Source organism: Quercus robur, chromosome 11, assembly GCF_932294415.1.
Source record: "Quercus robur chromosome 11, dhQueRobu3.1, whole genome shotgun sequence".
NCBI lineage: Eukaryota > Viridiplantae > Streptophyta > Magnoliopsida > Fagales > Fagaceae > Quercus > Quercus robur.
Window position 1 is genome coordinate 5,589,475 of NC_065544.1, and position 11,377 is coordinate 5,600,851.

Genomic DNA, 11,377 nt, shown 5'->3' on the forward strand with positions numbered 1-11,377 from the left:
CTTGTTTATCTTCCTTCCCTCCCCAAAAAAAGAAAGGAAAAGTGGAAAACAAAAAGATTTTTCTTTTACTGTAATCTAATTTTGTTTGGCTGCATGGCAAAACTTAACCACATCAGAAAGATGGGTTTTTACTCAATTCCTGATACAAGATCCTGGGCTTAAAATTTTTATTGTTATTAATTTTACTGTGTTTCATGAATTGTAGCCCACTTCATTTTGTGTATCATTTTTCCATAGAAAGAAGCGAGGTTAAAACTTTCAATTATATGATTAGCTACTTTGTGCTAACAGATTTATTTATTAAAAAAAAAAAATGGTGGGGGGTCTCATTTTCCTTAAATATTACAGTTTTTTTTTTTTTTTTTCATTGTTAAAAAACGGTATCTCAGCTCTGCTAGACTAATCTAATTCATACCCATGAGATAGCCCAAAAATCTCATTAGTCGATAGTGTGATACATGTAATTTGTTGTTATCATGTTGATTTATCCATATGTTCATACTGTTTTGTGGACCTAGAAGATTTTTTTTTTTTTTTAAAAGAAAATCGAGCCTAATTCAAGTTATTTTCTGATGTTTTAATGGGATCCGGATAATTGTGGTGGGTGCATATGTTCATACTGTTTTGTGAGCCTGGAAGTTTTTTTTTTTTTTTGAGAATCGGGCCCAGAACAAGTTATTTTCTAAAGTTTAATGGGATAATTGTGGTAGGTGTCTGTATCCATGTTCGTACTGTTTTGTGGGCCTATAAATTTTGAGAATCGAGCCCAGAACAAAGTTGTTTTCTGTAGTTTTAATGGGGTAAATAATTGCGGTGGGTGTTGTATGAATGAAAGCCATAGATAATAATGATTTTGGTAGTTGGTAAATTGGAAGTTTGTGACCCTTGAAAGGTTGATAGGAATGGAAGAACGTGTGTGGGGAAGGTTACCTTCTGTAAAGGGCTGTCCTTTTTTTTTTAATAAATATTCTGACCCGTTGGTAAAAGTTACAACCTTCCAAATTTTGTTGCATTCTAACCCGAATAAACAAAAACACTTACTGGTGGCAATAAATTAAGAACTTCAAACTTTCTCACAGACAAATTCCATTTTGTGGAGAATGAACCAATTTGTGCGACAACAATATTAACTATTTTAAAAGGAATATATAGGTACTTGAAAATCAACTTGTTTACAAGGAATATGTTTTATAAACTGTTTTGGGTTTATCTGATCCATGCTTTTCAGTAGTATTTGTGGGACTGATTTCTGGATGCATAACCAAATAGGTTACTGATCAACTGTACGAGTTCTAGACTCTACAGAGATCAAAGCTATTTGTTGGTATGGGATCTCATAAAGCCCTTGGACTAGATGATTTTCTTAGCTGTGTTTTACAAAGCAAATACTGGTCTATTATTGTTGTAGAAGCTGAGTCTGAAACATTTTCTTTACTTATGCCCATATGCTTACACAAATGAATAACCCTTTCATAGCCTTGGTGCCAAAATCAAATAAGATTTCATATTAAGTGGTTTCATGCCCCTTAATTTATGTCACGTAATATATAAAGAATAATACTATATACACAAACTATTTTACAACAATTTTATAAACTACTGATATGGCAAATTCTTATTAGTTCTAATATGAGCCCGTCACTAACATTACATTTTTACTTACAATAATTATTTAGAAAATGTTAAAGCCACATCAGTAATTTGTAAAAATGTAGTAAAATAATTTGTATCTGTAGCATTACTTATATATAAAAATATTGTCTAAACATTTTTGCAAACACATTAAAACTTTGTTGCTTAAAATAATTTCTACATGGCAACTCTATTACCATTACACTTTCCTCATGCCTATCAGAACCGGTTGAGGCAAACAGTTAATTTTTCAAATCCTACAGATAGTTAACAAAAATCGTAAGGGAAAGACTAATCAAGGCTTGGCCCAAATGCTAAGTATGTCGGACTTCCAATGTTTGTTAACAAGCCTAAAAAGGAAATATTTGCTCATGTTGCTGACTGGGTTAAATCAATAACCAAAAAATGGAATGATCTTATCATAGGCTACCGAAATGACCTTACTAAAATCTATTGTGTCTTCTCTTCCAATAACTCAAGAATTGAAGGTTTGACCTGATTAAAATCAAAAAGTTCCTTCAACTTGCATTGCATACTTAATTAACTGCAATCTTATTTTGAAATGTAAAGGCTCAAAAACAAGACAACCCCAAACTTTAGAGGCTAAAGACATATTTTAGTTTATTGTGTTCCCACTTCATACTCTTATTTTACAAGTGTGTGTGTGTGCGCGCACACACACGTGCGTGTGTATAATTAAGGAAATACTGTAATGCTATAAGTTGAAGACTAAAAGGGTCTTGGGAAATAAATGATAATCTCCCCCCAGGAAAGAGAAGGAAGAGATAAGAAAAATAAGAGGAAAGGAATGGAGAAAGTTATACCAGATTGCTTTATTGAATTTTTACACAACACCCTCTAACAACCCTCTCTTGATCCATTCTTGCCATTTCTTACAACTAACCTTGCGATTTGTATATGTTACAACATTTACGTTCATTACACATACAATGTAGTGACAAACTGTTTTAACTTCTGTGACAAGTTGATTGGCAACTTCTTTGGCCTCAAGAGGTTGCCAATTTGGTTAACTTCCTAAAGGCTCCCACAAAAATAATCAACTCAACAAATTTAAATGCCTCAGTGTTCTTTTTTAGTGAAGCAGTGATGAGAATAATGAATTAAATCGTGAACAAATTATCAAAGAAGCTACTAAGAAATGACCAAAAAGTAAATTAATTGAGTTTCAGCCTGCTTTTGATGTTCTTGCTACAGGTGGTAGGACAACTGAATCAAGTTTCCCAGGATAAGGAGTCCATAAGCCTAATCCACCCCTACTCTCTTTCATTCCACTACCTTTCCCACTAAGCTCAGTGAGGTTCTTTACCCATTCAACCGCAGAAGAATGCTCCCTCGTGTGTGGGTGCAGCACAAACAGTGAGTTGTACTCGCAATTTGGAAACATAAAGAACTTGAAGAAATCCCGTAACCTGTATACAACATAGCCAAAGCTCAATTGATCTCTGGGTGTGAAGAGGTCAACCTCATTGAACCACAAGCAACTAAACAAGTTACTCATTGGTGTATGTTCTCGTATGATAACGGCTCCTTCTGGCACATCTGCATTTCACAACTCTGTCAATATTATGAAAGAACAAATTTAATCATATATATATATTAACTATCTTTCTTCTTCTTCTTTTTGAAATCGCAAATGTAGAGCACTACCTTTTTTGTAATATTACCATATAACATTTGTTAAATTACCAATTGTCCCAAAAATTTAAACTATTAAGATATAGCAAATTTAATTATTTAACCACATACTTCTAACGCTCTCCCTCACATGTGAGCCGAAACTACCTCTTTAATAGGTGAGACCAAACTCGTAGGATTTTAAATGGAAGGTAGAGTGAATGAGACAAGGATCGAACTTAGGACCTTTTGCTCTGATACCATGTTAAATTACCAATTGTCCCAAAAACTTAAGTTATTAGGATATGGTAAATTTAATCAATTAACCACATACTTCTAACAATCTTCTTCATTATTAGCTTACTATACTAGAGTAAAATACAAGATTGACTTTTATAATGAAAACAACTTGGTAGAGGTTGACCTCAGCGAACTAGTTGTTTTGCATCATGGGCAGGCTCCTCTGACACAAAAGGTTGTGCCCTCTCTCTACATATAAACTAAACTGTGGAAATTATCTTTGGAAAAGAAATACTATGGTCATAAGTCTTTGAATTTTCCAAAACCTCTAATGCAATTTTCCTCCCCAATAATGGCTCACTTTGTCCATTCTCCATTGTTCACAAATAAAATTTTATGATGTACGCACAAGCACTCTTGGATTAAAAAGACCGAAGAGAACCAAGTAAAGAACCAAAATGTCTAGTCTGCTATCTTACCACTAATGGTTTTTCCCCCAGGACTCCATGACGGCATCCCTTCATAACGGTAAATTTTCATGTGGAGATCAATAAGAGGTCGGGCATATCGCTTTCTCCGCTTGTTTGCATCAGCTTCCTCATAAATACTACGGTGATGCTTGTGCTGAGCAATAGCGAAAGTATGCTTTCCACGCCATAAATATCTGAAAACCAAAAGTGGTTCCTTTAGAAAGCAGTAGCTCCTTGATAACAGTAAGAGAATGCAACAATGTAGAGCAAGAGCAATTTCCCACCATCTCAAGACACAAATATACATACACAAATGTAAACAAAGATACACATGCCTGAAGATACTTAGGAATTTTAGAAGATACCTTTCTAGCATTAGCAATGGATCAACAATCAGTTCCATTTTACCATCAATCCAAATGCTGTACTGAGCTTGAGGGAACAATCTGTGGAGTAAAATCTTAGGAATTTTTCCATTCCTTCTGGGCTCATCATAAGGTGGATGCTTCAGTAAGACAAGACGCCAGATACCCACCCACTTCCCCCCATTACCATCATCTCTGATAGTAACATTTTCCTTTATGAATTTGAGGGAAATCTCATCCAACACCATGAGAAAACAGAAGAGCTTCTTAGAGCGAAGGCTTATATTTGAAGGCTGATGAGGTACATCGTATCCATCAAAAATTCCAGATGCAACCACAAACCGACACTTCTTGACATATTTGATGTCTGAAGGAGCCATTTCAGCACCACTATTTCGAATAAATCCACAGTGCACCTGAAGGACCAGCATATAGTAAATAATAGCTTATTTAAATATATGGGAAAAAGAGAATAGTGACAAACCATATGAATTTTCAACATACATGAAACCAGAAAACCAACATGAAATTGATAACAGCAGCCTTCCCTTCATCATTCTTCTTTTAGGTAAAAATATGTGCTATAGAATACGACAAAAGCATTTTATTTTCATTGTCAAAATACAAATAATCAATTGAAACTCATGCTTAACTTCATCATGACCATAAACATCCTAAATATTAGCAGTGGTAATAGTAGCAACAAAACTACAAACAGTAAGAACAACACCATCAATAACAATAATAAAATAGTCAATTTTACCTTCATGGTTGAATTTAGTTTAAAACTCTTCTCTCTCTGTGACCAACTTTCTTGTCCTCCAAACAGTGGAGCTGTCTGAGATCTATTATTCCATTGGTCATCTTCCATGACAAAGAATAAATCTTTGACAAATCTATCATGAGTCCTTCCCTCTGGAATAACTACTTTATCAGGGTCGTTGGCAAGGGGAATTGGACAGCCTAGTTAATATGAGCAAATCAATACCAATTATTACAACTAAGCAAAGATCAACACATCAGATAAGAAACATTGCCATGATCTTACGGTGAGGTTTTGATACGAGCCCCATTGTGTCTAACACTGTGTACACTTTGCTATCTTTGTTACATATAGCTGCATGACAAGCAGAAAACCATCATATTATCACAAACCAGAGAGAGATATCTGCAAATATAGTAAAAAAATATTTCAAAAAAGCAGATCTTTTCCACTAAACATACATGATGTAATTCTATCATGTTTGCATCAGTGACTAGCAATCCAGTATTCTGGTGTAAGTAATATCTGAAATATTCACAAGGTTCTCTAATATTAAGAATTGTTACAGAATGATAAGAACACAGCCCTGCCCTTGAACCCCTCAAAAATAAGATCCATATACATTCTTTCTTCCTGATTCAAATGCATTTCTTATTTTCCACATTAATTCATGAATAGCTGCCAAATTTATAGCTTTTACGGGCCTTCAAGAGCAATTTACTTTTTCCTCAGTCATTCTCCTGGATTTTAAATATGCATGGGATAAGAGATCAATAGATCGAAAAAGGATACATGTGTTGCAAGTAATATTTCAGAGATCAATGATACTCAGTTTACCATCATATTCCTATGCAAAGAACTTATATGATTTCCTATTTAATTACTGCAAATATGTAGCTCGATGAAAAGAAAATGCTTTGAACCTATGACATTTCAGCTTTCAGCACCCCCTAGAAAGCAAGACCTCCAGACAGGAGGCTTCCAATTACATAATGAGCTGGGGTAGAACTGTTCAGCTTTTGAAACACAGGCAGAGTTTTGAATTACAAAACAATACAAACATTAAATTCAAGTCAACAGCAACATTGCTTTTTGCCTTTCCACATGAAACCATTTGAGTGCAGATTAGAGTAGATACTAAACCAGAAATTAAAACAAAAACTTAAAGCAACAGATTAAAAATCCATGGAAAGATTTTATATCTTCCAGAAATACCTGAAAAGAAAGAAACTGAAGATTGGCAAGACCATACATGAAACAACAATGCAATTAGAATTAGCATCATCCACAAGATGCCCACTACAAGAACCAATCGAATAAATCCCTTCTTCCAAACAATCTTCATGGGATAATCTTGGGGCAACCTCCCTGGAGAAAATAAATCCCCTTCTGAGTCTGCAACCAACAACACAACAGGTCACAGAACCCACTTAAAATTTATGGTGCAAAACCAAATATCTAAATCCAAGTGCCACATTGAAACCCCCACAAAACAAAAATAACTAACTTTGCATTGCCATGCTACAACAATGCTATACCAAAAACTAATACGCCAAACATTCAAAATTTTAAAATAAAATAAAATAATTTTCACAGATTTTGATAAATGTGGAACTTTGCACCAGGAAAAAAAAATCTATACATAGTCATTCAATCCTTGTGCTCTCCAACAAAGATTCAAATCATTATATTGCATAAAAAATGCTACACCAAAAACCCATATACAAAACACTAAAAAAGTTTCACGGGTTTTGAAAAATGTGGAACTTTGCACAAGAATGAAAAAAATATAGGTTAAATTCAAAATGGCACCTTCTAACTTTGCCTAAAATTCAATTCAGTCCTCTAATTTTTAACTTTGTTCAATTCAGTCATCTCGATAGTCTCCATCAAATTTGAGCAATTAAAGACCCCCAAAATGACGTAATCTAGTATTAAACAAAATTGAAAGTTAACAGCGCAATTCTGACAGAGACTAACGGGAGGACCAAATTTAACAAAATTAAAAGTTAGAGAACTGAATTGAATTTTGAACAAAGTTAGAGGGTGCAATTTGTAATTTAGTCAAAAATTTATAATAGTCATTCAATCCTTGTGCTACAACAAAGAATTACATCATTTTATTGCATAAAACAATGATACACCAAAAACACATATACGAAAAATTAAAAATCATATTAAATTCTTTTATAAGGAAAAAAAAAAAACTTTTTTTCACTGATTTTGAGAAATGTGGAACTTTGGTGCTATATTCCTTACCTTTGGAATATGGGCTTTGGTTATTCCGCTCTCCTCTACGGTTTGACCGAAAAGACACTGCCCGTTGAGCCTCCCCATCCATAATCACTGCCAGCTAATGTTTCTTGAAATACACTGTGCAGATGAGTTTTTTAAAAACATTAGCCCAACCTAACATTAAAATAGGGAAACTTTAAGACAGTTCAAGAGAATGTTGTAGGCCTTTTCCCCTAATAATGAAAGTCGTAGCTTTTCTACAGACAGGACTTCAATGGACTGCTTTAACATTATATAGAAATCCAAATAGTAAGTATTCACAAGCCTAAAAAATCAGATAGCATCAATGATTAAGGGCATGAAGATAATCAAGAGCATTACTATATCTTGAAACTCATAGAAGAGCCTAGCCAATAAACACTGTAAGGAGTTGAGCTATTAAACACTACTTTTAAATCCTGTAACTTAATTTGGCCCCAGTGGGGCTTATGCTTTTACATTACACCACACAATGCACTCAAATACATGCACTCCCTCTTATCTCAAAGTTTAACATTGCACTCTTCTAAGCTCATGATTTTGAGGTTAGTATTTGAAGTGTGCCCCCATTATGTTCTACTTATACAGACATGGAGAAAGTTGATAAGATCAATCACATGACTGCTTTGCACATTGAATCAGATTAGCCAAAAAAGTTAAGAATTACAAATCAAACTTCTAAATCTTACACATTGTATATAATATATAGCAAACTAGCAATGCAGTATAAGAATATGAAGAAGTACCCAGATCTGGGAAACTCATAAGGAAAAAGAAAGAACTGGTTTTTGAGCAATCAAATTGAGAGCAAAGTCGGTAACTTTTTCTCTGTCGAATTTTTCTTTCTTTCCTTTTTGGGCAAATCTGGGAAATGGAAAGAGAAATATGAACTGGGAAAAAAGTGATTTACAGATTGGAGATCAGTTATAAACAAACACACACACACAATAAGAAGAATTTCAATACAATTATGCTAAGTCCAGACTGGAATTCAAAGCAAGTTTCTCAAAAACCAAACACAAATTATTACACCAAATTTAATGAACTTTTTTTTACTCACAGAGACAGGTTTGATTTTTTCATTGAGCGCTCAAACCTTGATGATGGTGAAGATGAATCAAATCCAGAAGCATCGATACGGACTCAGCTTTCTCTCTCTTGGAGCGATGGCTTGATCGAACGGAGCAAAATGTAAAGAAAACTCAGTTTAGCACTTAAAGCTACTTTTTATCAATTCTAAGTTTTAACACCCCCATTTCACAATATACCTTACACCCCATCTCTTACTCTCTCCATTTTTTTTTTTTTTTTAATTCAACTCCCTAAAATAATATAAACTTGCCAAAACCCAATAACCCAAATTAGAAAAACCAAATACCCATAAAAAAAAATAATAATAATAAGATAATTGTTACGTTTATAACATTTTTACAATAAATTATAATTGACAGGTTATTACATGTTTTAAATTTAAATCCAATATTAAAATTACTTTCGTATCGGTGAGAGAGAGAACTCAGAGGGGCGAGATAGAAGAGATAATTGCGTGAGTATTTTTTTTTTAATTATTAAAAGATGAGAGAGACGTGGAATAACAAATTTAAAATGTGGCACACCAAAAGTAGGTTTTTTCTTGTATTTATTTGAAATTTTGAATGCTAAAATAGCTAAACTGATAAAGTGATTGCCAAAATTCAATTGATATCTTGGAATATCATAAAAGACAATTATTTTATGATGGACCCCATAATTTGAAATTCTTTTATTTTTATTCACATAATTTGAAATTCTAAATAAGGTTAAATTGATTATTTGGAAAGATAGTAATAGTTTAATTATTAATAAACAAGTTTGTAACCTCATGCATATGTATGGATACACTTAAAGATATACAATAAATGAATATTATTATTCCATTATATATAATTTAAATATTATTGATTACCCCACAAGTATTAAGTACTTGTGGGGTATGGGGAGTAAGGGCCGAGGATCAAGTTTCTAAGAGAGAGTTTCACATACATGTATATTTAGATTAAGTTAGAGTAGAATTTCTATCTTGTATAAATAAAAAAAAAAATTACTATTTATAGTCATTCTTATATTTTGTTAACTCTTTAAAAAGTCTTGTAAGAATATTATTTATTTATTTTTTTATTTTTATTTTGTTAACTCTTTAAATGAATGTAAACTATCCATTTCTATTTTTATTTATTTATTTATTTATTTATTTTTATTACTTCTTAATTTTTGTTATTGTGAAGCACTTTTCTTTTTTAACGATTCATTTATTCTAAACTTTTTGGTTTTTATACTCAATAACTTATTTGAATGAATATTTATGATGTGGTCTCACATCATAAATATCTATATATTTTCTAAAATTAGGAAATAAAACTCTCTCTAAAAATAAATAATTTACATTAACTCACCTAGAAATTAAAAAATATATAGATAGGACACGTGGCGCAAAGCTAGACAACAATTAGAATCCAATTTGAAATCTAATTGGATTTTCTCTCAGTTTTACCTATTAATATATATATATATATATATACCAAAATAATAACTTGCCTGAATGTTTCTTTGATCTAATGGTTTTCAGGTCTCCAACACCTGCTAACATTAGACTGTAGAATTTTCTTGTGAGTGTTTTTGTTTGAATCCTTGAAGTAACTAGCTTACTCTCAAGGCTTGTAGGGCTTTGTTTCTTGGGGTTCCGAGAAACAGTGAGTGCTTTGAGTGTTTGCTCTAACAGTTTTTCTCTATGGAGGACATCATGAATGGATGGGACAAACTATCCCTCTTAGACAGAGAAGGGGGTGAATTCAAATTTCAGGCACAGCACAAATCTCAAGAGTTCTCGATTGTAGCGAAGTTCTTCACACCTAGAGCTCTAAATGTGGAAGCAGTAGCACGCACCTTTAACCCTATCTGGAGATCAAAGAATGGGTTTCAAATCCAAAATCTTGGTGACCATCGGCTATTGTTCATATTTGAAAATAAATCAGATGTTGAAAGGGTCTTACGCAATGAGCCTTGGAGCTTTGACAAGCATGTTATTGTACTACAATACTTTAACAAAACCCTCCCTTTGCGTGATGTGGTGTTTAAGGAAACCGTTTTTTGGGTTCAAGTGCATGACATACCGATTACATACATGAACCAAGCTACGGCAGAAGAGTTGTGTGCATCGATTGGAGAGGTGATACATGTGCCGGGGAGTTCCACCTTGGGCAGACAAGGTTTTATGAGGGTCCGGGTTCAAGTAGATGTTACTCAAGCCCTTTGTCGCGGGAGAGTGGTGACTTTGGAAAATGGTGAGCAGTCATGGGTGGCCTTTAAGTATGAGCGGTTGCCAATTCTTTGTTATTGGTATGGATGTCTAGACCATGCCTATAAGGACTGCGAAGCATGGATTCAGAGTAATGGCACCATCAAGCTGAAAGACAAAAGGTATGATTCTAGCATTAGAGCCTTGCCTTTCTATCCCTCAAGCAAAAATTATGTTTGTGTGTCTGGTTATTTTGAAACACAGAAACAGAAAATCAAAGAGAGGGCTACTTTCACGATGAAATCCAATCGGAAAGGAGAGTCGGATGTCTAGTGCCGGCAACAGAAAAAACCAGAAAAGGAAGGTGCGCCTAGTCCGAATGACTTTAATGCTGATTTCAATCCAGACAAGCCGGTTTCACCGCCTATTTTTCAGAGTCAACATGAGGCCGTTAATGATGATACAATCAATCCCATTAATTCAGAGCGCACGTCCAGGGATTCTGATCTACATGGGGTTAGCCAACATGAAGACACTGTACTGGATGACACGATGGAGTCCACTGGGTGTAATAATGCCCGTGTTGGGCTAAGCCCAACCAGCCTTGGAAACAAAAAGGACCCACTTGTGAGACCGGGCCTGGTAAGTGAATTTTCAGCTAAATGGGTGAGGATGGCTCAGCCCAACAATCATTACGTAGAAGTTAAAAACGCTGCACAGCTGG

The 11,377-nt window shown here is 34.1% G+C and overlaps 1 protein-coding gene across 5 annotated transcripts; it reads right to left on the reverse strand.

Moving 5' to 3' along the window:
- Nucleotides 1-2,441: 2,441 nt before the first annotated feature.
- On the reverse strand, nucleotides 2,442-8,614 carry LOC126705704 (probable hexosyltransferase MUCI70). 5 transcript variants are annotated; one of them, XM_050404862.1, is made up of 8 exons: nucleotides 8,476-8,614; nucleotides 7,365-7,478; nucleotides 6,321-6,473; nucleotides 5,391-5,459; nucleotides 5,106-5,305; nucleotides 4,343-4,758; nucleotides 3,987-4,171; nucleotides 2,442-3,192 (listed from the first exon to the last, which is right to left on the reverse strand). In XM_050404862.1, exons 2-8 carry the CDS (start codon nucleotides 7,444-7,446, stop codon nucleotides 2,819-2,821), a joined length of 1,479 nt encoding a protein of 492 aa, XP_050260819.1. In that variant the 5' UTR covers nucleotides 7,447-7,478; nucleotides 8,476-8,614; the 3' UTR covers nucleotides 2,442-2,818. The 5 variants fall into 5 exon arrangements, with proteins under 5 accessions (XP_050260819.1, XP_050260817.1, XP_050260818.1 ...); XM_050404860.1 differs by having other exon boundaries at nucleotides 6,321-6,500; XM_050404861.1 differs by having other exon boundaries at nucleotides 8,440-8,607.
- Nucleotides 8,615-11,377: the final 2,763 nt, after the last annotated feature.

Coding starts and splice junctions, on each gene's coding strand:
- LOC126705704 (XM_050404860.1), bottom strand. CDS start 7,446: ATGGATGGGGAGGCTCAACGGGCAGTGTCTTTTCGGTCAAACCGTAGA. Junction 5,460..6,320: donor TTCAGTTTCTTTCTTTTCAG/GTATTTCTGGAA, acceptor CTTGTCATGCAG/CTATATGTAACAAAGATAGC. Junction 4,172..4,342: donor CCATTGCTAATGCTAGAAAG/GTATCTTCTAAA, acceptor TTTGGTTTTCAG/ATATTTATGGCGTGGAAAGC.